General features: G+C 37.9%; 3 protein-coding genes across 10 annotated transcripts; 1 reads left to right on the forward strand and 2 right to left on the reverse strand.

Annotated features, from left to right (window-relative positions):
- Positions 1 to 2,387: 2,387 nt before the first annotated feature.
- Positions 2,388 to 18,899, reverse strand: LOC124177450 (E3 ubiquitin-protein ligase HECTD1). Of its 8 annotated transcripts, none has more exons than XM_046559809.1 (24): positions 18,648 to 18,899; positions 16,888 to 16,935; positions 16,275 to 16,414; positions 15,902 to 16,136; positions 15,395 to 15,735; positions 14,252 to 15,305; positions 12,363 to 12,741; positions 12,124 to 12,159; positions 11,341 to 11,607; positions 10,672 to 11,225; positions 10,307 to 10,581; positions 9,931 to 10,183; positions 9,433 to 9,811; positions 8,942 to 9,228; positions 8,428 to 8,679; positions 8,021 to 8,228; positions 7,413 to 7,610; positions 6,350 to 6,597; positions 5,531 to 5,704; positions 5,212 to 5,430; positions 4,848 to 5,092; positions 4,143 to 4,713; positions 3,019 to 4,052; positions 2,388 to 2,926 (listed from the first exon to the last, which is right to left on the reverse strand). In XM_046559809.1, the coding sequence occupies exons 3-24, from the start codon at positions 16,412 to 16,414 to the stop codon at positions 2,644 to 2,646; spliced, it is 7,632 nt and encodes a 2,543-aa protein (XP_046415765.1). In that variant the 5' UTR covers positions 16,888 to 16,935; positions 18,648 to 18,899; the 3' UTR covers positions 2,388 to 2,643. The 8 variants fall into 8 exon arrangements, with proteins under 8 accessions (XP_046415765.1, XP_046415762.1, XP_046415764.1 ...); XM_046559806.1 differs by having other exon boundaries at positions 6,350 to 6,606; XM_046559808.1 differs by having other exon boundaries at positions 6,350 to 6,606; positions 18,644 to 18,899.
- A 263-nt stretch (positions 18,900 to 19,162) lies between these two features.
- On the forward strand, positions 19,163 to 20,421 carry LOC124177462 (radial spoke head protein 9 homolog). The gene is made up of 4 exons (XM_046559846.1): positions 19,163 to 19,389; positions 19,488 to 19,653; positions 19,721 to 20,009; positions 20,080 to 20,421. Exons 1-4 carry the CDS (start codon positions 19,163 to 19,165, stop codon positions 20,238 to 20,240), a joined length of 843 nt encoding a protein of 280 aa, XP_046415802.1. The 3' UTR covers positions 20,241 to 20,421.
- On the reverse strand, positions 20,409 to 23,224 carry LOC124177463 (ubiquitin thioesterase otubain-like). The gene is made up of 5 exons (XM_046559847.1): positions 23,060 to 23,224; positions 22,936 to 22,988; positions 22,555 to 22,854; positions 22,260 to 22,460; positions 20,409 to 22,006 (listed from the first exon to the last, which is right to left on the reverse strand). Exons 1-5 carry the CDS (start codon positions 23,100 to 23,102, stop codon positions 21,809 to 21,811), a joined length of 795 nt encoding a protein of 264 aa, XP_046415803.1. The 5' UTR covers positions 23,103 to 23,224; the 3' UTR covers positions 20,409 to 21,808.
- Between the last annotated feature and the right edge of the window lie 2,761 nt (positions 23,225 to 25,985).

A 25,985-nucleotide genomic window follows, 5' to 3' on the forward strand; every position in this document is an offset into this window, starting at 1 on the left:
ATAATAATAATTTATAATACAATAATAGTTACTATTCTGCACTTAATATTGTTAATTATTCTTTTCTTGACATTTATATTAACTTTATATTTTTCTTTCTCTAATCACTATCATTATATACTGATTTACGTTTATTTTATGTTAATAAATATTCAATTAGATGAGCATTAATACCATATTGTATGAATATGTAAAGTATGCTCCACTTGCCAAGTCTCTATTGTCTGGATAAAATCGTAAACTCCTATTTGTCTAATTTAAAGATAATTTTGTTTTATAATAAGTAATTCGAGGATATCACAATAAAAGCGAAAAACAAATAACAATCAATTCCCGAAAATGCGATAATAGCGAATCAAAACATGGCGTCTGTTCTGTAATGTCAGTAATAGGCGCAATTAAAAAACAAAAAAAAATATATAAATAAAGAATAAATCTTTGCGGAACAGTAAATTTCAATTGTTTCATTGTTTTATCCGAAACAACTAGGGACTTAACAACTGTCTAGGATGAAGACGCATCCATGTATTGAAAATATAATTATTCACCAAGTGCGGCTGTTTTATTACATAAACTATTTTCTATGTAGGTAATATTTATCACGAAAAAAATCGGGTAAATATTTTTATTGGACGACAATTTTTGAGTTTACTTTTCACATTTTTGTATGTTTTTCTGTTTTGCTTTAATTGTATTACATTCAATTTGGGATTTCGTTCAGTTTACGCAGAATTTTCTAAGTTATTGCAGCACAGAAAAGCGGTGTCACACTAGATATTTACTCCCAACGCTCACAAAATTTTTCCTTCTCCCCGAAAAATAATTTTCTGTATCCTATACGCCGAAATAAAACAAAAAAAATAAAAATTATTTTTTACTACTAAGAAATGGTTGCAGTATTTTTTTATTTGGTTTCTACAAATTGACTGTTGCTAGTGATGCACAAGTCATTTATCAGAGCTTGTGTTTACACTTATTTAGGCATGTGTTGGTACACGTTCAAGCTACTTTTTGTCAACGTACTGTTTAGATCGTAGCGCTTTTAATTTAAATTGTGATTTTGTTTTCAGCACAACTGACTAATGATGCATTATATAAGCATACAGACGTACATACATATACGAGTACATAGTAACATAAATATATGTACATGTACGTGGGTATGTAAACATAAGTATATATGTATAATATGTATACTTTACAGATATGTATGCCAATAACTACTAGCATATGGTCTAATTATCAACTGAAACGAAAAAGGCTTGTTTTTTATTTATCAACTTATTATAATCATTGTTAATGCAATGTTATCGAGTTTATCACTGACTGAAGAAACTTATCAAAGTTAATAGTTTTGATGCATCATCTCTTCAAATTAAAGAATAATTTCAACCTGTTTATATATTCGTAATAATGAGAGATGTACAGGTGAAAAGTTCTTAGGTAAACTAACATCTAGAAGTCATTCCGAATATATTATTCATTATCAATTGCATATAATTATCACAAATATGCCGAATGCGTGTAGATGAAAACAATTCTTCTCAAATGAAATTATACATACAATATATGTATATATACGTTTTATTATATATTTCATATATAATATATAGGGGCATTCCACGTCAATTCGCCGGGCCATTGGTGTAACCCCTTCCGATCTTGATGTTCAATTTATTTCGGATTCTGTTTGGCCCAAAATATGACCCCAACTTTTTGGAAATTTTTATCTCATTTTTAAGGTGTTGCACGAGCTCAAAAATCATAAAATTGTGATAAAACATGAAGAGGTAGTGTTTTCAAATTGACGATTTTTTTTCACAGAAACTAGGACCCAAAACATAATTTTTCGTCCTAGTCCGAAAGTGGGCCGAGAACTAGCATTGTTGATTTTTTTTTATTTTCAACAATATTTTATTTTATTTTGCGGACGAAAAACAAAAAAAAAAAAAACATAGTTTTTTCTTGTGGAACTTGTTTTTTTTTCCTTAGATTGAAAGTAGATATAAAATAGTAACTTAGTAAAAAGTAGAGCTTCTTCGACAATTTTCGGACCTCTTTCCTTATTTTATAAACAATATTATTTTGTTTTTCATCCGCAATATAAAATAAAATATTCTTGAAAAAAAAAATCGACAATGCTAGTTCTCGGCCCACTTTCGGACTAGGATGAAAAATTATGCTTTGGGTCCTAGTTTCAGTGAAAAAAAAACATCAATTTAAAAACGATCCCTCTTCATGTTTTCTCACAATTTTATGATCTTTGAGCTCGTGCAACCCCTTAAAAATGAAATAAAAATTTACAAAAATTTAAGGTCGTATTTTGGGCCAAACAGAACACAAAATAAATTGGACATTAAAATCGGAAGGGGTCGGGCTAATGGCCCGGCGAATTGACATGGAATGCCCCATATATATTCCACGTATAACATATATATTTCATATGTATACTTCATTGCGAATTTGTGATAGATGTTCACCTATCCCCATTCCTTACATAGTATAACTACCTGTGGTTGTTATCAAACTTAATTCAATCCATAAAACATAGACAGTTCATTTTTTCGATGACTCAATTTTGTTTTCTCTTCTTTTTACTTACCCACAAATACAAACATTTATTTTCATTAAGTTACAGAGTGCCTAGTTCAAGTGGAATCCTCTTTCTCGAGTTGCAGCCAAAAGCCTCACCTTTAGAAGCTCTTCAGTTGGGTATTCTGGTAACTTTAGATAATGCACACATGTGTTTACTGAAGGAAAACCTCCGGACCCAGCGTCAACCTTACGAACCACAGTTAATCTAGGATGCAGGTTGCATAGGCCACCTGGTGGCAATGCTGAACAACCTGTCGCAAACTGAAGAAAAGCTTTCCGCTCCGGTCCCGTAAGTGATAGCAGCACATTCACAAATCGTTGGAATCCAGGACTGTAAGAAAAAAAGGAAATAAAATGAAATTTGACGAAACTTAAGCAAGCTGCCAACATCATTTCCCATAAGTTGATGAGATATTTGCTAACCTTTCTCTAGTATATCCCAGTTTGGGCTCCGTGTAATTCAGTAAGTCCTCCCTGGTCCAGTGAGGGTCCTGTTCCCCACATAGCATGGCTCTAATTTCTTCCGGGCTGAAGGCGTGTAATTTTTCCATTAAAAATACCTTGGAGAAGCCAGCTTTGAACGCATCCAGCTGCCTGGCGATACCTCGTTCCAAGCAGTATTTTACTGTCAGATCTACATATTCATGGACATTATCTAGCGTCACAGGAATATTTACACTTCCCTCTTTCAGTTCAACTTGTTCGTGTTCAAAGATTCGCGAACTGGGGGCATAGCTCATTGTCAAAGCCAGATCTTCAATGGAAATTGATGTACCAGACGGATGAGTGATGTGTAATGAATCTCTTACTTCCTCTGTTAATGGACCGTCAGAGAGAGTTCTATCGCGTCTTGACACTAGGCTTTGGGTTTGTTTAAGAAACTCGCCTCTGACCGGATCTACAATGGCTAAATCGTCGATGTTAAGTATACCATCATACCAAGGAGTTTGCTCAAGAGAATATTGTGCATCAAGTTCGCCTTCTTCGGAAATGAAACTACTCGCCATGCTGGATGGCATACTCTCTTGTGGAACTGTATTTAACCCTATTCTTTCGTTGACATTGTTGGTGATATCTCCGCGACACATAAGTTTCAAGAAAGGTTGGGATAGCGGTATATCCACAAGTCTATTATCTTGTAAAACTTTGGCTAAGAATACACCTAGGAACCAGAAATACCGGACAGCCTTGTCGCAAACTGGCGAATCTTGAGGTAATGGAGCTGGGAAAAGTCCACTTGGTCTAACGACATAGTATCCTGGCGGACGAATTTGTTCCCCAGGTGGGCAGGATTTCTCTTCCTCGCAAGTTTGCTCGTCATCGCACAACCACAGGCCTAAATCTTTGCGTTGTAATTCAGCGGCAACTAACGCAAAGAATTCCAAAGTAGGTCCAAGGCCGGTGCCTTCTTCACCAACAAACTGCACCTCTAGTATGCTCTTACGGCTTGCATGTACCTGTAAACGGGAAATAGTAATTCGTTCCAATTATAAATTAGCCATTTTGAACACAGTTCTTCAAGTATGTGAAAAGTGAAAGTTCCTTACTTTGAGCACCTGCTCAGCCCAGTCAAGTAATTTCTCTCCCCTGGGCACACTGACCCTCTCGTGTTTTAGTCTACCTACTCTAAATTCATGGCTATCGTCTCTTCGGGGACTGAGCCCTGGCGCCCTTTGCCTTTCTAATACAGCATCTCTTTGAGTTTGTAGCCAAACTATTGACCTCGATGCTCCGAAAGCTGTGCAACTGAAGTACAATCTTCTTGTCTCGAACGGTAGCAAAAACGGGCAACTTCTTGCTAGCTCCTCGCACCAACTGGGTAAGGCTCCAGCTGCGAGGGCCAATGGATCTTGAATTTGCTGTACAACTTTGTTTGTAATTTTTTTCGACGTGAAATCGTCTGGATTGACCCAGTAGCTTTCTGAACTACTCTCGTCCATAATAGTATCTTTATTCTCCTCACGCATCGCGCTCAGTACAAACACATGTCGCAAAAGTTGTAAGACGTCTTCTACTGTACAGGCACTTGTGTTCTGTATTTGATTCCGTGAGTATAATGTTATTATGGGCGTAGCACGGCCGGATGATTCCTCGTCTTTAGTTTCTTTGTAAACTATTCTGTTGGATAAAAAAAAATAGAGAATTAACAAATGGTCGAAGATTATACATATAAAATTCAAGTGTTTTTGTTCGAGATTTTTTTTTTCACATTCCCGATTGTTTTATACGTAAATGCGGAAACTATGTATTACGTGTAAGTCGGTTCCCATATCCTTCTCAATTTCTCCTGTCTGCTACCCAATTCTGTAAGCTGCATTAGCTCTTGAACCACCTGGAATATTGTAGACTGAGGTTCAGTGAGAGGCACTTCAACATCAGGAATACCAGGGAGTCCTGGACCTTTCAGGGTCAAAGATAGTTTAGGACTTGTCGGTAAACCTGAGCGTGTACTCATTTGTAGTTCACTGCCTGGTGGCGGAACTTCGAGATCTGTCGTCTGCAAAATCACATGAAAAAAAATAATTCGATTAAATGAACGGTAGAATCTACGATACCACACACGTAAAAAATCCAATTTGTTAGCAAAAATTTTTCATGAAAAGTACCAATTCTTACCTGATTAATATTTGTCCTGCCCGGCCTTGGGTCGAAAGCAGGTATTAGAGCGGAAAACTGACGTTTCAGCACAAATTCATCATCCCAAGCTCGTCTTTTAGTAGGCTGAGGCTGTGCTTCCTCTTCCATGAACGCTGCCAATAGGTTGCGACTCACCATCACCTCTTCATATTCACCTTCACCTCCGTCACCTTCTTCTTCATTTTCTTCATCGTCTTCCTATAGTTACGCGGAACCAGTATATGTTGGATTAGAAACATAGTTACGGAAGACGAATTTTTGCGAGCTTTACTTTACATGATTAATGCTGGCTAAATACCTCTTGTTCATTTTCTTCATTATCATCATCTTCTTCGGCAAGAGCGCCATCTTCGTCATCTTCTAATTCACCTAACAGAGTTGGGCCACCTATACCACGGCCACCAACAACACCAGTTCCTGCGACTCCGCTGCATGATTCGACAAAATCTTCGACACTAACCTGGAGCCACAACTTCTCATTACATTAAAGGAAAGCCCCGATCAGGGGTCTTTCTCTGTCTTCCATTTATCACGTGAACAATAGTGGCCAATAATCTAATAGCGATATTTTGAAAATTAAACAATACAGTTTTTTTTTCAACATTAATACGAAACTTCACTTTGTCTACAAAATCATAATTTTATTAATTTTTTGACATAAGTGAAAATGAGTAAATCGATTTCACTTGTCACTCACGCAATCATTTGTTTCATCGTTAGCATGGCACGTAATTAATGAAGGCAGATAAGAACCAAGCTGCCCTGGAGGAAGGAATGCTAAGAATAATATTGATGTATGTAAATTGTAAACATTACAATTTACTGAACACGATAAGTACTGTAACAATAGTTTGTTGGAAGACAAAAAAATTCATGTAGAAAAACTTGTGCCTTCAATATTAATTCGAGTGGTATAAGACAAAATTTGACGTGGTGTTTCTGTTCATGTCATTAAGGATATGCCAGGAATGGAAAATATTTCTTAAATCAATAAAGAAAGTGAAGCTGGTGAGTGTGTAACTTAAGATAAAAAGCAGTAGCACTACCTACTAGTCCACCTCCTATTCTAATTGCATTGAATTCAAATCAAAGTACAAACTTCATCATATCATCTTACCTGTTCGCTGTCACTACTTGTACTAGTCAGAGACATAGTAAGAGCTTGACCAAGGCTAGGTCCTGTAGTTGTTGTAACTCCACTGCCTGCAACTTGGCCACTGCTAGTAAGACTTGGATAGCTTTGAGCGGTGCTCAGCAAGCCTCCAGGGAAGTTGGAGCTCAATGCTAACCTCACCAAACTAGACACAGAGTTTGGCCCGCGAGGATTTGAACCGGAGTTTGAGTTTGGAGCTATGTGTTGGCCACCTGCGGGACCTAAAAATTATTAAAATACCCAACTAATGCATCATCAGAATGAAACAAGTTCTCATACCCTATTTAAAAAGGTATTCCAAGTGTAAAAAGAAAGAAACACCTACTTGTAACATAAAAGTAACTGAAACAGATATTAAACTAAAATTGGATATAGGGCAGTTACACAAATTCAACTGGGTTCTGAAGCAGTGTTCGAAGTTTCAGTGTATCTTTTTACAACTATGCGAAATTACTAAGGAAATAATTTTAATGGATCGTTGTCCAACTGCAAATGTTTCATACCTCTGAATATTGTAGTTTGCAAAGATTTTTAAAAAAACACAAACTACATAGCATAGCGTAGACATTTAGAATTCACGATGCATAAGAGACAGAAATATATTGCAGAAACGAACATGTTTGATACATCTAGCAGTATGAATGTGTATAAAATTTTGATTTTGATATTCTATTGATCTCAAGATTTAGAACTTCAAATATTTGAGGCAACCAACCTGACAAATTATCTTGTTAACTCTTTGAGTTACACATTTCTAACGAGACTTTGAAAATCTCAAATGATATTCCACTATCCGATTGTTTTGGCACAAGTTTGGGTTAAGTTTTATTATTTATTACAAAACTTAGAACCAATTTTGAATTAGGAAAAATAGATCTATGAGGGGTTAAATATACTTCATAAATACCAAACTATTTCTGCTCCAAAAGCCATTACATGGTAATAAACTATTCTGAATGGAAGAAAAAAAGACTTTGATCTGGGGAGAGCATGAGAGTAAACCAAGCAAAGCAATTCGAAAACAGACCCAAAGTTCGTCTGCGAGCCATTGCAGCAAAAGTCTCTAGGAATCCGGTAGCTGCTGCTGGTTCCAAGGTATTGTTAGCTTCTGTACAGGTAAGATTTGGTACAGATACAGACATGGGATTTGTTACTACGATGGGACATCCAGGAGCATTCTGAGATGACGAACTAGCTTCTTTGTCACGCCCGCACTCTTTCATGTCTATTGTAACAAATATTCCATGCGTGATTTTTTGATGAATTTCAAGTGGAAATATTACATAATTTACAAATCAGCATTCAACATTTGCAGCTTCACGAATAAGTACTCAAGCATCAAGTATTTCTGAACCATTCTCAGGTTCCTAAAATATCGTAACTACATATTTGGCAATTAGTAAGAATTTACCTATACATATATATATATATGCATATATTTGAAACGATTCAAAATGCTCAGCTTCACTGGATAATCGTAAATTATTATTAGACTGCAATGTGACGTAAACGTGAAAAGAATAGATGGGAAGTGAAAATCAAATTTTATTAATTCTAAGATCCAAAACTTTTGCTTCAAAGTCAACCAACTATGATAATTGGTAGAGCAGATGGATTTCACATTCAATTACTCACTGTCAGTGATTCCTGGATGATGTCTAGTCACGGGTCGAATCCTCATTGAACTCTCGTCAGTCTCACCAGACACGCTAATCCTAACAGGAACCAAACCGAGTAATTCCCCACTCAAGAAACTGTTAGTATTATTACGCAACCTGTCTGCACCTTCGCGCATACGATCCAACACTTCTGCTGCTTCCAAACTCAACAGACCACTCGCAGGCTAAAAAAATTGTTCATTTTTCCAATTAACCAGGTGAAGTTTGTAAATAATTTATACGATCCAACCAGAGTTGAAGTAACTCAAATGAAAGTGGAGAAGAAAAAAGTATACGTAGCGGCGCATTTGTCGATACTATGGACGTTATTAAATTAATTTGTGTGGATTAAATCAGTGCACGTGAAAACAGCTTGTGTGTTACCTTGTTCCCTCGAACTGTAGGAAAGTGAGGTTTAGAACTGTTTGTAGCACGATTACTGTTGCTGTTAATTGAGTATTCAGTATTCAGCGCAAGACTTTCAACAATAGTTGCCAAGTCACTGGTTGCATCGGGTCTTGGATGTAAAACAACAGACAGTTCACCCGCTGCACTGGCAGCGCCTTCTCCAGTTACCGCTACAACTGCTTCTGCACGGGCCACTGACAGGACGCTCTCTGCTATGGACTCTGCTTGCTATTTTCACAAACACAATTGGTACACAATTCTCTTGTTAGGCACAAGATTAATTTTTGAAAAAATAACCATGCGTTGTATTTGAATTCTTAGTTCCCCTGTCAAATTGTACTTTAAATTTTTATCTTTGAGGTAGTCACAGCAATAAATATTTTTTGTAATAAGAGGGTGATAATTGTTACATTATTTCAAATCAGAACTTTGATATTTGAGTCAGATTAAATTCTTTATACCTGACAGTCAATAAATTTATCGACCTTACCTTTGCAGCCAAATTGTCAGCACTAGCGGCTTGGTCTGTCGATGCGACAGATCCTCGCATCACAGCATCTGTACAGTCTGGTAAACTGGGCGTACTGCTAGACTTCCTGCTGGTTAGTACACTTGCACCATTTTTAGTTTTCATGCCATTTTCACTTTCCACACCTGTGCTCACTAGCCTTAAGTCGTATTTTCCTTCTGCACCCATGCGATATGAGTTAGAGCCACCGTGGTCCCAAGTTACATCTATCCAACCATTGTGCAATTCTCCCGTTACTGTGCCTTCTCCTGAAGTAATAAATTGGGTAAAATTTCTTTATTCCTGACCAGATAATACAATCAGATATCCGATAGTCTTTTGAACTCAATATTTTGGAATATCAGGTTCACCTTAATCGGATTTTTCCACAATATAATCATATTACAGTTACAAGGTAATGTAATTTGAAGTGTGACCAGACATCTAAATATCTATGAAAAAAGATAACTAACCCGGTGGAACACCATCCTGTTCTCTCCATTTCCAGTCAAGTCCTCTGGCGACACGTGCACCCGCAACCAAATGCCTAAGAACTTGAGTTCTGACTAATCTCCTTTGTCTGCGAACGCTCGCTTCAGCTTCCCTAGCAGCTCGACCTAAATCTTCGCATACTCCTGTGACTTCACCATAAATTTCCAAGCCAGACATGGACAGATAATGCGTTTGACCAGACGAGTTTTTGCCAGTTTGCTGTAAGCGAAGATGACGCCAACCCTGAACCTCTTCAGCTGGAGGTTCAAGAGTCCAAGTTGCTGTACTTCCGGGTTCATTGAGAGAACAGTCATCAACATGCGTGTACAAGGTAGTCCAGTTTATCCCATCCTTCGATACCTGAAACATTGTTACATTTATTGGTTACTGACTTTATTCTAATGACTTTAATCGGCATTCTTTCTAATAAATTGACCAGAAACAAAAGCATTTGTTGATTTATATCATAATCGGCTTACTTGCAACATCCAGTTTCTCAAGGCACTTCTGCCATATCCTCTGGCATGCCTCAAACTGTACGCACTTGGTATAAGCCATACACCTAAGTCTACTGAGAACCAGGCCCGCTTGTCGTCGTTTGTGTGACAATTTAAAGCTGATGTATCGCGACTCAAGATGTCTTCAAGTCGGCCGTAAGGCAAAATACGACCATCACTGGAAGTCACCACAACAAGTCCATACTGGCCCGGATTAACCCACTCCGAACTGGTTCTGAAATAAAAATTAAATTTTTTGGTTTTGAGACTTAGACAGTTAAGAATTCTGAGATTGTTTCTGTTAATTTAGTTTTCTTATGTATTATACTGCCAAAAAAATGCTTGCGTTATAACTTACTTGGCATTAGTTCCAATCCAGTATATCAGTCCGTTCTCGTCGAAATCATACTGATATTTGAATGACATTTTGTTACCCTCTTTCAGTTTTTTGACAAAGTTAAATGTGGATCTATCATGATCATGCCATTGCTTTGCAACCATTTTCAACAAGTGATGTTCCAACTGTTGTACAGTGCTCAACGGTTCCATTTTCAAACCTCTGCCAGACCGGTCAATCAATGCACTTTCACCGGCTGCTTTTTCCAAACGGAAACGTAGCCTCCTTGTCAAAATCTACGGGTGTAATTTCAAGTTGACTGATTGCAAATTGAAACTGAATATTTTGTTACCTGACGCAATCATTGAAATATAAATTTTCATTACCTGAAGTCCGTATCCAGAACCTGGTGTATCGTACAAATATACAGGAAGTTTTTCGATTGATTCTAGCACAGAAACGAGCTTGTGGACTAAAACTTTGGCAGAACTCTGTTCATGATTGATATCATTAGCTTGGAAACAATTTTTGAACAATGCTATCCTCTGAAGCCTCAATTTAGTAGCTCTCAACGATGGTGGTTGTGGTCCCGGTGGCGCAGCTAAAAGTGCGAGTAAAGTCTGCACAAGTCCACTAGAGTGCAACTCATAAGCTGAAACTTTTCCTTCTTCATTCAACAAGATCTTTAGTTCTTCCAACGTATTTTGCAACACGTTACGCCATTCACGATTTCCAGACTGCTGTTTCTGACAGGCCTTTTCTATCTGACTAACAATGGTCCCAAGTTTTGCCACCACTCCACGAGGTTGAGCCTGAGCCACTTTGAAATAACGCTCATATATTTCTTGCGCTTGACTCTTAACTTTTTGCTTAATCGCTTCAAGCTTAGATCGTAAACGTTTTCCACGCTTGCCTGCCCAGCCAGCTGCAAACTCGGGGCCTGTAAAACAATTTTTTAGTTAGAAATATGGTGACCCCCCAAGTTTTATTCTCACATTTCTCACGATATCAAGAAGAATTACGAATCGTGGTTCAAAGTTTTACCGTCAACTTACCCAAGCTTGTTTCAGCCGTAAAGGAATGTTTGGTGCCTCGATTAGATTCGAAAATAAATCCAGGCAAATCTTCTCTCAGAATAGTTGCTTGCTGCTGTCCGTCGCTGTTATGGATGTACAATTCACCTTCTCTTCGACTAGAGAGAGACCAATTTCCAACTACCAATCGTGCCGTACCAGGACGAGAAAGAAGAGGCTGGCTTATAGAATTTGGTTTAACTTGAGTGCGAGCTCTTTGTAATTTCTCAAGAAACTCTCCACGATTTTCTGAAAAGTTCAGTTCGGTATAAGCCAACGTCGTTGTGGCAATTATTAATTTTTATTGTATTGGTATCAACACTATGGAAGTATAATGAAGTACGATACATCTCTTAAACATGTTTATACATCCAGGATTATTTAGACCACGTTTACGGTTATTGTGGATTTGCAATTTTTATAGATGTTTCACCATATATTTTATAGACTAGATGATAAGTCAGACTACATGCATTAACTGAGTTAGATGGAATATTAAACCATTAATATCGTGTTTCACACATTATTGTTACTTTTTTCTTTCTATTGTTATTGTTCACAGTAATTATACTAAGAATTCAGTGGTTCCTTTTTTAGAAAATGATGGTTGAAAATTTTCACATAAACCTACCGATACCTGGAAATACTAGATATTGCATATACGATATCAGATTGCTTGATGTGGATCTAGGTTTTCCAAAAATTTCATACATGTGATAATATAATACAGTTATTGATCAAGGATTCATTTAAAAGACCACATACCTTCAGTAGTGAGCGACTCTGTATTCCGTCCTTTCCCTGTAGGCAGTTAGTAAAACGAGTTAACACTTAATCTATATGCTAAATTCTAAAATTATTTACAAATGATATATAATTAAGTAGTAGATGAGTTTAATATGAACAATAAATTTGAAAAGAAAATAATGCAAATGCAATTGATACAGATTAAAAGGCATGTTAGACCTTACAGGAGAATTGTATTTTGTTGACGAATAACTCACCCGTTGTATCCGTACCACCTTCTGGGCTACCACTCGAGTACATTGTGGCCAGTTTACCATCGAGAATAAACCTGAACCAGCCATTACTTCCGTTTGACAATTCTAAAGCAGCTGCGTCTGACCAAACATACAAACAATCACGTCCCCTGCAAATACACCAATCCCTCCAATGATAAGCTCTGCCAACTAGAAGTTCCCTAGCATCTTCGATGGTTTGTTCTTCCCCGGACTGACTAGTCTCTGATTCTGGCTCTGTCGCCAATGTAGCAACTTTGGAGAATACACCTAGTCTTGCGAAATGTTCCAAAAATTCATCTTTTCCTTTCACCATTAGATCTTGAATCATTTGGAGGACGATCAAATGCCCATCTTCATCTTCCTGTCAACATTAAATTCCAAATAGCTTTCTTGAGACGTTTTTTTATATATTATTATATATATTCAAATATCGTAATTATCCAAGTGATCGAGATGTAAATATTTGTATCAAACTTTCACGAGAAGTGATAGGTTCAACATTCTTTCCAAGCCCAAGAAAAGACTGATATTAATAAGCTATCTGCTGCTATCAGACAGTTCTAAGTTATATTTTGGCGTAGAAAAAATTATCAAATTAATAGCAGAATATAAAATCATTAGAATGACATTATACTTATTACTCGTATTATACAACAGAATAAAAAAAATCACTCAATGATGAATCACATTATGGTGATATTGGGACATAGTATGCGTTATTACTTTCAAGAAATAGTTTAATATTACTCAAAAATAACAAATCTCACAGCAGTATGTATTAGTTTGGATTTGTTAACACTTTCATGAAAAAAAAAGGTCATATGCATCTACAGTATTCAATACAAAAACTTATAGAATTCCATCTCGCAACACTACACAGTAAAAAAAAAAAAAGAAGAAAAATCAAAAGAATAGAAGGATGACACAAGTGAGTGCCTTTACTCAGCTGCTTTCACATCTTGTCACTATAATGCACATTCTGCACCTGTGAACTGATTCTATAAAACTTCAATGAGTTTCATTGCTTCTCCAAAGCGTAGCTTGTTACAACACATAAAGGATTTGAAGTACGAACTCTGTATTCTTCTCTCACGGAATATGTCCTGTTAGTGACCACACCAGCAGCAGGCAGATGGTAAGTACGATTTAAAAAAATTATGAATACACATATGTTTGTTCTCAAAAATTGTCATGAATTTTTCAATATTTCCAGTTATTGTGTCTGATGCTATAAGAAGAAATATAGCTTAGTAATAAATTTTGTTCAATCTTTGTGTACCTGTTTTTTTCGGACAGTGGGTTTGATTGCTGCCGCAATAATGAGGGAAATTAGAATCTTGCAAGATGTCCCGCAAAAGTACTGTTAAGGTTTTAGGTCGTCTTGTGCGATCCAATTGGAATCGTGATTTACTTTGATAATATTTTCAAAAACGGTCTGTTTAGCTATTTAACGTTTGAATTGGAATAACCAATTATTCATGTCGATTATTATTTTCATCTCTCTATGTTATATGAAGAGAAAATGAATAGGAAAGGGAACGTTCAAGCAGAGTGCAAGAGAATGGAACAGCAGACGTTACCGTCTTCTCGATAATGTACTTCTGGGTACTAGAAGACTTGCGCGGAAGAAGGCAGGGCAATTTTGGGCCGACGAATGACTTGGGAGGCGATGGCGATATGTAGATCTCTGCCTCCTGCGAACAGTCTTACCTAAGTAAACGTACCTGCCTGCTGCCTTTTGTGATACACTCTTCACATTTATCCATAATTACCGTCACAAGATTTACAAAAGATTTGCTTTGGAAATAAAAAAAGGGATAAGCCGCTGAAAATATTTTATATCAATAATTTATTTTCATAACTGAACTCACCTCGTTATCCAACACAGTAGCGATGACCTCTACCAGCGTTGCGCCGCAATCCGTTCCTTCAGATCCGCATGCTTCGACAAGCAGCTCTGGCTGAATGTAGTGTACCATTTTTCTGATTAAACTTAGACTAGCTTTCCTCACACTGGACAGCATGGTGGACTGAAACGTGGCACAGAAAACTGGCAACAATCTCTTGAGGTAAACAGGAGCCATCTCTGGATCACCTTTAGGCTCGGTAAAGTTCTCAACTTCAGTTTCTGGTTTTCGATTCTCTTGATTAGGTGGCAGCATCCACTCCCCAGGAGACTGCAGTATTGCTGCAACTTCCCTGTGACCTTCGTCGACACGTTCTCTAGCCTTGTCTAGTGGTGTTTTACCGTCTTCATCCCTCAAATCCGGATTAGCACCGTGTCTGAGTAACACTTTTGCGATAGCTGGCCTTCCAAAGCAAGCTGCATAGTGTAAACTGGACGATCGTTGGCCCTTGTTAACGTCCGCTCCTCTGTCGCATAAAAATTCTACCATTTCTTGCGTACCAAAAGCTGACGCCCAGTTCAAAAGAGTTTGTCCAACGTCATCCATGAAATTAACTTCTATACCACCAGAGTCTATGGCTTCTATTAACGCGTCAGTATCTTTTGATCTAATACAGTCGATTAACTGTCTATGAGATTTTTCCCCGGCACTGTCGAGCCTCCTAAGTCGAGGCAATAAAGGACCAGACGGACCCCCCGCTGCACCTCTACCTAGAGCCGATCTTCCTTCAAATAATAGAACTAAAAGCAAGTCTACTAATCTCATTGAATCTAGGGCACATCTTTCATCGCCCTTTAAAGCTTTCTCTATTGCGTCAGGCAACTCCGAACGAAGCAAGTCGTGCGTTATCGATGGAGACCCTCTGCACAATGTTGATAAAAGGCTAATTATCGTTGAAACTGAAGCGCAAGACTTTGGTTCTGGGGCTGGAGCTGTCGATGTTGTAGACGGGGGTGGAGTTTTTGTGTTACTTGATGTAGTAGCTGCAGATGCACCAGGTCCAGCTGCGTTTGATAATCTGTGAATGTGGGAATGTATATTTTCAGTGAAACATGCAACCTGACAATTTAGTTCAGCTCGACAATACATATGGTTTTCCAAACTTACCTATACAGTAATTCAGAAACTAAGCCATGGGAAGCTAAAGGGGCAGGGTCAACACCTCTTCGCGAGAATCTATCAGCTAACGAGGCGAAACACCTCAATGCACCGTCAGCAACATGGGCATCTTCATGCCGCAGTAGAGTGGATAAAGCTTCAACGCAATCCGGCAATGCCTTATCCTGTGGCTCAACTTTTCCACACAAACGAGAAACAACTGCCATTGCAGAATGCAATGTGTCACGGTGTACTCGCGCTCCATGTTCACGTATGAATGACAAGGCACATGGTAGACCGCCGGCTTCAAAAACTGCTCCTGCTTCTCTAGCGCAAACAAGCTCCAAGACCTACGACAGAATGCAACGATACTTTAATATTATAGTTTCAAGTCAAATTATGAACTGTAAATCTGAATTTCTGAATTGTAGAATATAATTGGATCCTTTATTTCACAAATACAGCTGTAGTCTATGATCTATATGCACACAGTTATAAACAATGTAACTTTTCTACCTTGATACACTGTTCAGCTAAATCTCGACTGGCTCGAGATCCAAGTCCTGCTCCAGAAAGACGACCGCAAATCGCTTTGACAGCACCATCCATAGAGATTACTCTTCGCGTACATTCTGCCGATACATCAAGATAATATGTGATCGCACGAGCTGTGACCTCCAGCACACTATCAGGGGCAAGTTCATCCAAAAAGATGCGACAAAGGGCCGGGAGAAACGTACGTGGAGGACAACTGGAAGAAATTTAAAGTTGTTATTCGTTTTATGAATTTGATTTATTTCAGTGCTAATTCAAAATTCTGGCTCAAAATTTCGTCCGTTTTTCAACATTATTCACTGAAATATTAGATGTCAATCTCGAAGGAACTCACCTTTCAAAACATCTGTCAACATTATCAGACATAAGTAACAACATGCACAGCTGTTCTAGGGCTATAAGTTGCATATCCCTTTCGTCCCCTTGACCCATGCTGAGCCATTCTAGTAATGTTTCTGGGTCTACTTCTGCCATCTGAAATAACAATTACATGATACTGAGTAATAATATACAAATAGGAGGTCCATTGTTATTTTTATTATTAATTGTGCATTTATTGTGTATTTGAGACACGAAATAAATTCAGCAGGGTCTGCAGAAGATGTTGCAGTATGAATCTATTTACGTTACAAAATATGTGATATCGTTGCGACGAGAACACGAAGTATAATTTTGTTACAAAATTCTGTAGCGATAGTGAATAAATAATCTCTCATATACTCTTATGCAAACTGCCGACGCATTTGCCAAAGTGTCTGTGATACATGGCGTAGTTTTTAAATAAATAAGTTATCAAGCTTGTATCGTGTATTTTGGATTAACCTGAGTTACTATAACATATTGATGTTCTATAATCATAATTTATTGACTATTAACAGGAATATCCTAGAACAATGGGGTCTTACTCCAACATACATACATACACAATTGTAGAATAATATACATACCTTTTCAGTGCTGCTCCAGGGCTGTTCCAAATGTTTGAATTATTAAGTCTGAAACATAAAACAAAAACTTATTATCATAGCAATCAAAGCTGTCAACTTTCAGCGATTCAGTGATAATGTTTACAGTTGATAGCAAAAATCAGGTAAATTTAGTCTCAAGAGAACACAGTTTGGCCTCGATAGAATAAATCGTTAATGTATGATATACGATGTCAATTTCAATATAGTTTTAGAGCCATAAGCTTTTTTGGCTTATTTTTGAACTCAATATTATTATGGTTGGTTTTTTGAAGTCGTATCACAGCAGTGAAATAATTTTGCTAAAATATGATCTGAAGTAAAGACTAGTAACGAATCATATTTAAAGTTAAATGTTTGATAACTGTAACAATTTTGCAGGTGACTAACAACCAGTTTTAAAACGTATGTACATGAGGGATTATGATCTTCGAATCTTTAAATTTTCTAAAATTTCCTCAAGAATTTGGAAGTTTGTTTCTGGTATTAGTTTAACATAGAAATACGGAATAGTTTTTAATAAAGAAAATGTTTCGATTTAATTTGCAATAAAAATTTACATAATCACTATAATCAAAGTTCGTAAATTAGACTACCGTGATTTAGAAACGCATGTTAATCGTGAAAACACGTGGATGTACAACCTCAAAAAATATTTATCACGTAAAAAAAAAATTATCAGCTTGATGATGAAAATGATGAACTTATGACATAATCTTTCTACTTTTGTGCTATAAGGAAATAAACATGTTGATTTGCTGTTTGAACGAGATATTATGATTGAATCATGATTCGTTGACGATAAAACCTGTTACCAAGCAAGGTTTGTAACCAAACTCTAAATCGGTAACCTTTTTATAACATCATGTGCCTAGATCGTTGAAAAATTATTCATGAAAATTAATTTAGCAAACTCGCATTCAAGTTTCGAGATACTAAATGCAAGCGAAGACAAAAACAGAAGTTCTAGATTTTGAGTAGAATTATTGATAATGGAAAAATGCAACATTTAAATTTGTTGCACAATTTTCTGCAATCGATAGCAACATCAACCAACGATGCTAATTATTTTCTCTGAATCAAATTTCAACCAAACTGAGCGAGTCGTTCCTATAGACAAGGATTGTGACATGGTCTTCCTTTGTGATGTTAAATAAAACGCAAGAATACTTGACTGGGCAATCTATTGAGTCATACAAGGGGCCGAATAGAGAAATTAGGTAAATTTATTCTGCTTTCGGTTTAGTGGATGATGATGATGGTACTGATAGTGGGTAGAAATGCGACGTGATTGTCTTAGAAGTGTAACAGAAAGATGTTTTATTTTTCAAACGAATTCTGCGACAAGGTATAAACATACCCGCGCACACATGCGAATATACTTTCGAGTTCACGCACGCTGTTTAATTCGATGGATAATAGTTCGTATTCAGTAATGCAAATAGAATCAAGGCCATTGTACAATATAACGAATAACAACAAAGGTGCATCGTGGCCCGAGAGGAGAAAATTTCACGGGTATGAAAGGCATCGGGTAGAATTTCGGAGCTTATGATTAACAGCAAAAATATTTGTCGCAAATACCGGGCGCTCGGAACGTATAACTAGAATAACAACGTTACCGATTTGCATGCGGATCGCTCGATGGACGGGACACACGCTGCTAAATGACCGATTAAGCGAAAAATATATCGTAACCCATTTTAGCAAGAACGATGTTGCCGCAATACATACGTACGTACCGTTCCTTAGTTTTCCATCCTCCGTAGGTCGTCAGGTCGTCATACTTCCTCGAAAACAAACATTCTTTCCTAACGAATTATCGTCACTCTTGTTTCGTGCAAACTACCATTCACGACGCCTATCGAAATACCTACTTTCTTCACGACGAGACACTATTTTCAATCGTGTTTTCGTATTCTGCCATTTACTTGTGACGTGCATCCAACGTCCCAAGGGTCTCGAATGTATTGAAAGCTCGCATAATGGGAGCGACGGAACGACAGCCAGCGATGCGTGGTCATGTGACCTTCTGCGCTGACGAAATTTCCCGCAGCCATCCGCTGTGACCGTAGCGCTTCGCAGCTATCACGGCGGCGCTTCAATTCAAACTTTACTTTATCGCTTACCGAGCGTTTGCTTTTTTTTGACGTTTATTAGCCTCGTATTATCCTGCTACTCGCCAAATCTTGACGCAGACTTTATCTGAAATCCAACTTTTCTACAATTGATAAAATTTCATCATTCGTGAAACACTATGGAGTGTATCAGGCTGATAGATACACTGGATCTTTTAGGGCACGCCGGTGTTTGCGTGGGTACCGAAAATTCTCAGCTCCTTCAAAACTCTCTGATAATTCTACAGAACGAAAATCATTTCCGCAAATGCTATTACTGGGGACGAATTAACGGGATACAGAACGACTACCACGTTGCTTATGGTTATGAAAAGGAATGTCTTAGTGGTCGGATATATTTTTATAGGTGAGCAGATTTGCAAAATTTGTGTCACTATCCCCGTGTACCGTACTTTGATAACATTTTGCAGTGAACTTCGATTATATTTCAATCTTTACAATTAGTACAAACTGCCTGGACTGGCTGTTGATGCCGAAAGTCACAAAATGTGGAAGGTTTCTAACACCGTTAGCGGTGACAAGATTCGAAGGTGATCCATCGATAATCACCAACGTTTATAAGGCGAATCCACCTTTTCCACCAAACGAAGATTCCAAACGGCATTATGACGTACTTTTCATCGTGAAATTTACTTGACCCCAACATTCGATCTTCTAATCAATTTACAATAATCTAGGGACCTATTCCAAAAGAATTAAAGGAAGAGGATCGCCTGGCTTCGCTTGTAGATCTAATAAACGAAGATGCGTTCGTCGTTCCCAGGGGCGCTTGGTTCAAGGCTCCCAATGGAGAAGTAATAGAAAATCCAGGTTTTGAAGGGATAACCCTTACCGAAGCTCAACATCTAAAGTCATTTTTGCACGCCCGACTTCCGCAGCAAAAGTGGAATACGAATCTGCTGACTAGATCAGATTACAATTACGCTGTTGATTTTCTAGACACTATCGACACGGATGTTCCAGAAGGTTCGAACCATAGCTGGGAGTTTATTTCTCTAGAAAAACTTGAAAACGAACATTTAATTTATACTCCTAGGATGCTGGGATTTACAATTCCTGCTCGGATGTCGTATGGTTACTTTACACAGCCTGTACTGGCCGGGAATGACCTTTTATCATAAATTAAACTCACCTCATTACGGATCAATGTACATCGGATATGGAAAGAAGAATTTAGATGTACCGTTCATGGTTTGATATATTTCGAAAACATCTGCCTGAAGAATAAAAAATTTGTTCGCCCTTCAACGATATTTGAATCGTGATAACAGTGATTGGATTAATTTCCTGTAAATGAGATTGTTAATTGATTCAATTACAGGCGTACAGTTACCTCAATGTAAGGAAACCATTTTACATGATAAATATATTTCATAAATTTAATGACAAAATCACATTCAATTACATTTATTTATTATCTTGAATTTCGAATCAAGGTATAATAGCTTAACAAATTATGCTAATTTAATTGAAAGAAATTTAGGACAAACAATGGGTGTCATCATTCGACAAGTTGAAATTTAAATGTCGCAGAGAAGATGTCAATAAAAAGAATGCAAGGTAAAACATTTAGAAAATCGTAACTTACAATTAAATTCGGATAATAATCGCTCTTATGAATTCTAAGAATTTCTCTATTGAGTAATACATTACCCTCCCCCAAACAATGCCTGCAATAATTATGATTAATCTTTGTGATGTCTAAGGCCAAATTATTTGATTTATTACGAAATGTTAATTACGTTGAGATTTGGATACATTTATCAAATTAACATTTTTTAATTATACATATTCCAGTTCTAAAAGTTTTTATAAAATGGTAACTGATGTGATAACAGAGTATGAAATTAATAACAATGACGGACAGATCAGACAACCCAAAAAACAGAATCTCATGATCTATTACCTATAATAAAAATGAGTCGTCGATCTTTTTCAATTTCCAATACTCTCAGATTCTCGCGTACACTGAATCAATATATCTGCGTTCAAATATTTTATATGCCATGAAAAAAGTATTTAACATTAGCTACCTACTATATAAAGTAATTTTTGCATTACCTCAGTATGTCGAGGTTTACTAATATAGACCAGTTTGGGTCTCACAATCGTAGAACTTTGTGTATAAAATGGTGAAGAAAAAGCTCATGAAATTATTATAACGGTAATATTGGATGACAATGTACTAGCCCTAGAGCGAATTGTAGTAAGACCGTATTGCAACAAGTAAAGAGAACAATGTAATACACAAATTTATATTCTATTTTTTGTGGACAGATTCACATTAATTGTTCGATTGCACAGGACGCGATATCATCATCTAAGAGCTAATACAGTTCTGTGAGTAATCGTTTTTAATAATTTGTATATTTTGATTTTGATACATACCGCATACAGAGTTTTTAGCTCCTTTCAGGACACAGAAGTATGTGATCTGTTAGACAGAATACTCAACTTTAAATTCATACTATATAATTTGTTGTCGTCTACAGCGAACCACTTTTTTGGATTTGATAGATAGTCGCTCAGCTAGGTTTCCAGGTGGAATCGAGTATCCTGCGCTGTACAGATGAACCTACATGTCTAGAATGGAGCATAGCACTCTGTATAACGTTAACAAATCACAAACGATATGACATGCAAGATTTATCGATTTAGTTTGTTTAATGCTTCAAGATTAATTCATGTTGTGGATCTGGGAATGGACTGTATTCAATTTTGTAAGACATGGGAGGAAGAAGGAGAGCAAGCAAGGAACAAATTCATCAAGGATAGAGGATGTCATAGTGGCCAGGTCGGTAGAGAAGGTGAACAGCAGGCGGTACTCCCTCTGGGAAGTCATGTGCTGTTGCTTCTGTTCCAGCACCTCGATCCATGTAACGCACTTGGACTCCTGTTCCCAAAGCAGCACTCATCGCTATAATATGGATGTGGTCTGATTCTTTGTACATTGGCTCCACTTCCTGTATTAAAAGAAAAATGATATCATAGTGAAATGCATTAATTGAAACATAATTACTCTAAGTGTCACTTTATAAAACTTTGTTCGAATTGATGCGATTTGGTAAAGTCTGACATCCACGATTTTGACAGGATTTAAAAGCAACAATCACAAAGCCAGTGATAGTTTCAAGTGTTTCAGATTTGCAGCTTCTATAGAAATGATGTTAAAGTATCAGCTATAGTTTTTTTATACATTGAGTATTAACAACAGACCTGATGGCAGAACTCAGTAACCGTGCGATCTCCCTCGATAAAATGCTGATAGAAGTCAGCCTCGCGTTGCAACTGGCCAGATGCGATTAGCCTGAGATAAACGACAACATAATCGGAATATCCTTGTTCATTAAAAAGCTTATGGAGCTCTAAGCGACTAGCTTCGGTACCAGCACCCACTTTGTCGATGACCTCCATGAACTGAAAGCACAAGTTTAATTGAAGAATTTATCTGAAACTTTTGGTGTAATAATTCTAAACAGAATTTAAAAGGATATGTAAGAGGATTACTTACCGTGTCGTGAAAGTCTTCGACAGTAAATTCTGGGAATCCTAAAGAGACAAGATTATCTTTGCTCTTAAGCGCGAGCTCCCTGAATTTTTCAAATTCATCTTTAATGTCGATCAGTCTTTCTAGATAAGCGTAACTGAAAGCACGGAAGAAGCAATTGCCGTCGGGTCTGGTCCTCCGGATATAAGAGTATTTTTGTCCTAAGGTTTTAGCTTTGGAAAGATAAACCTCATCCTCCAGGTATTCACGCTCCAAACTTTGGAGCGGCTCCTTTTCCCCTACTAAAGCTATCGACTCGGAAATCTACAACGTGGAAGCAGAGCTGGATAAGTTGCTGGAGAAAAATTTCCAGATTGAAAAAAAATAAATAAATAAACTTTTAACCTCTTTTTCGATTCGCCGCTGTTGTTGCAGGATCAACTCATCTTGATTGACTTCTGCAACAAAAGTAACAAGGTCAGTTGGTACGGATGATTATTTATACAATTATTCTGTTAGCGTTGACGACCTGTGTTTTCTGCCGGCTTCTGTTGCGATGGCTTGTTTTCCATATTTCGGGTAATTTTCAAAGCTAATTTCACAGCCACTGTTGGCCACTGTCAAATCAACCAGCCGAAAACAAAAGCCAAATCCCTGTTACGGCCATTCATTGGAAATCAGATGTTTTTCGTGCGGAATCCTAGCGAGGCTTGCCACTTATTTGAAATCTATTTTACCCACGGTTGATAATACAGAGAATTTTCGAAATCACTCGCTCCACCAATAAGCACTCCCCGTATGTACGTACTTACTGTCGGCAAGAAAAGAGAACCAAAGACACTTGGTCATGGCGCGAAATTTTGTTTATTTAGAAATAGGCACGCTGACTAACAAAGCTAGAACTCGCCTTTATAGTCTAGGTACTTCGATTAGGTTGATGGTATGAATGCGAGCCGAATCCAATTATCGAGATCCGATACTGTTCTCTATGGTCGCAAGTAGAATTATCTAGATATTTGATCAATTCAGGAGGTAACAAAAAAAAAAGAGAGAATCTTTGGAATTAATTTTCACTGAACCCAGTTCGGCAAGCCATAGGATGATATCTAAAAAATTATAACCACATTTAAAGTTACGTCTGTAGGTATTAATCAGGTGGCCTTTTTCCTGGAACATATATGATCATTTCCCACAGGGCAGAAAGTGCATTGGAATATTCAAAGGAAAGGTGGAGTATTCATATCTACGCCTTGTTCGTGATATGTAGCGAACGGATTTGTCTCGAGACTGTGAGTGCCCCAGGGTGCGTACAAGGCAACACAAACTCTGATCCACACGCTGACAAAAGTTCATCAACCTGGTACACAACGCGCGGGGATCACGAAAAATGACAATAACCAGACGGTATGGTGATTAAGAATGTCTCTTGCTCGAATCCGTACTCCATTTACCAATTCCGTAGAGAATGTTCGATGTTGTCGAAATCTATGTGGATGAACTGTGGTTCTATTTTTAATAGTAATCTTCATAATTTATACGTACTATCGTGATTTCCTGCGAGATACATCAACGTGATGTAACTCAACGTACCCATTTTAAGAGTAAGCCATTACCCACATTACATGAATTCTAAATTTCAGGAAGATTTTCATAACTTGGATGCAAAAATGGTTCTTTCGATCCAAGTATCCAGCCGCAGTTTATAAAATAATAAGAAAAATCTTACTCGTGCATTTCACATGTGAATGTTCTCATGAAATCAACATGGCCATCGCTCTCTCACTTGCGATTTTATTTCGGCTGTACGACACTTTCGTGAACTCATCAGTTTTTCAGCGGTATTTCACGCTGAACAAGGTGATGGCAGGAATAGCTTGATTATGATTTCACATTCAGTATACGTCTGAAAACTCATGTCAGAATTCATTCGAAATTCATTCGTACCTGCTGAATACCGATTAGCTCACATGATTTGTGATTGGATTTACTTGAAGAAAGTAAGCCGTCAAAGGCCTGGTATTTTTTATAAAATATGGCAGAAGCCGCAGAAGCAGTTCTTGGATATCCTGATTTTTCAATTACGTTGGCTTTGGAGATAAGGTTATGTACGCTTTTGATATCAATTTACCGATGATCGTTGAGAATGTCACGCTGACTTGAATGCGAGCCAGTGAAACAATGCACCTGGCAGGTGGAAAGACAAACGGCTATTGAAAAACAATAGCTGGTAAAACAGACAATGGACCGAGGAGCGTGAGTTGTGGCGACTCCAGGGGGAGGAAGGTCGGTTGATTTATACGGGACAACGAAGTCTCCACAGTCGACAGACCTAAGTGAGTTCGTCTTTTCCCATGGTGTTGTAATATGCATGCTTACATCCCCCAGTACTTTCGACGGGGCATTTTTCTCCTCCACGTATCTTCCCAACAGATCGCAGCCCCTTCCCCCGTTTCGAAATATACAGGTTATCTGCTCTCCTGAGTTTTCCCGGGTTTCAGCTCGACGTAGTTTGTATTATACGCGAACGAGTACCACATTATGAAACGTAAAACGTAGAGTAATTCGGTGGCTTGTTTGCACTGGTCCACTGGCTTTCATGCGGTTCGCTACTTTGGTCCGCATTATACATCGCCTGCAGCTCCTGAGCAATTTCTATTCAAACTAGTAGAAACTCAACCGCGATGGACCATGTGCCGTAAATAGGATGCACCGTAGTGCCGGTGTTCATCTCTGTGCATTCACAAATTGGCTACGAAATTTTTTCAAACTAGTAGCTAGCAAACTATCGCAAACCATGTGGTGTTTTATTCTTGAGGCGATTGATAGTATCGAATGAAGTAATCATGCGGAGCAATTGTTGGCCTATGTACAAATTCATGCTCTCGCTTCCTCGTTATGGTCCATCCTGGATATCCGTGTCAAATGTGTTAATCAAACGATTCGAAGCTACAGACGTCAGCAAAACGTAAATTGAGGATCAGGTCAGCTGCAAGCTCTGGTCGCGTCTGTTCAGCAAAAGTGGAGACGAACTTTGAGGGGCTTCGCGGAGTAAAAGCCGAAAACTGGCTGCGAACCTGTGGTTAAGTATGGCAGCCGACTACGTGAAACAGAAGGTAGCGTCAAAAGGAGAGTGGATATATGCGAAGCAGAGCTAACGGGTAATTAGTGATCCCTGTATTCATGGGATCATTATGATGCTAATACCAACCTAACGCTCAACAGCCCCGTGCAGAGGAGAGTTGCCTTTTCGGGAAATACTCGGCGACGATGACTCGACCCAAGTCGACGTAGTTGATCCTTGTTGAACCCATTTGAAGCAGGTCTCGTAGCTCCGTACATGGTGCAGGTGCTCGGCTGAAATAGTGCCAAATTCCGAGGCTAACGACTAGGAGTTTCAGACGCAATATGGTTTCTCGGTATCGGACACTGTCCGCGTGAATGGTCCGTTCAAATAT

This window comes from Neodiprion fabricii, chromosome 3 (genome assembly GCF_021155785.1).
Source record: "Neodiprion fabricii isolate iyNeoFabr1 chromosome 3, iyNeoFabr1.1, whole genome shotgun sequence".
NCBI lineage: Eukaryota > Metazoa > Arthropoda > Insecta > Hymenoptera > Diprionidae > Neodiprion > Neodiprion fabricii.

Coding starts and splice junctions, on each gene's coding strand:
- LOC124177463 (XM_046559847.1), bottom strand. CDS start 23,102: ATGGAAAACAAGCCATCGCAACAGAAGCCGGCAGAAAACACAG. Junction 22,855..22,935: donor AGCGGCGAATCGAAAAAGAG/GTTAAAAGTTTA, acceptor TCCACGTTGTAG/ATTTCCGAGTCGATAGCTTT. Junction 22,007..22,259: donor TTACTGAGTTCTGCCATCAG/GTCTGTTGTTAA, acceptor CTTTTAATACAG/GAAGTGGAGCCAATGTACAA.
- LOC124177462 (XM_046559846.1), top strand. CDS start 19,163: ATGGAGTGTATCAGGCTGATAGATACACTGGATCTTTTAGGGCACGCC. Junction 19,390..19,487: donor GGTCGGATATATTTTTATAG/GTGAGCAGATTT, acceptor CTTTACAATTAG/TACAAACTGCCTGGACTGGC. Junction 20,010..20,079: donor CGACACGGATGTTCCAGAAG/GTTCGAACCATA, acceptor TTATACTCCTAG/GATGCTGGGATTTACAATTC.
- LOC124177450 (XM_046559806.1), bottom strand. CDS start 16,414: ATGGCAGAAGTAGACCCAGAAACATTACTAGAATGGCTCAGCATGGGT. Junction 16,137..16,274: donor GTTGACAGATGTTTTGAAAG/GTGAGTTCCTTC, acceptor AATTTCTTCCAG/TTGTCCTCCACGTACGTTTC. Junction 15,306..15,394: donor GTTTCTGAATTACTGTATAG/GTAAGTTTGGAA, acceptor CCACATTCACAG/ATTATCAAACGCAGCTGGAC.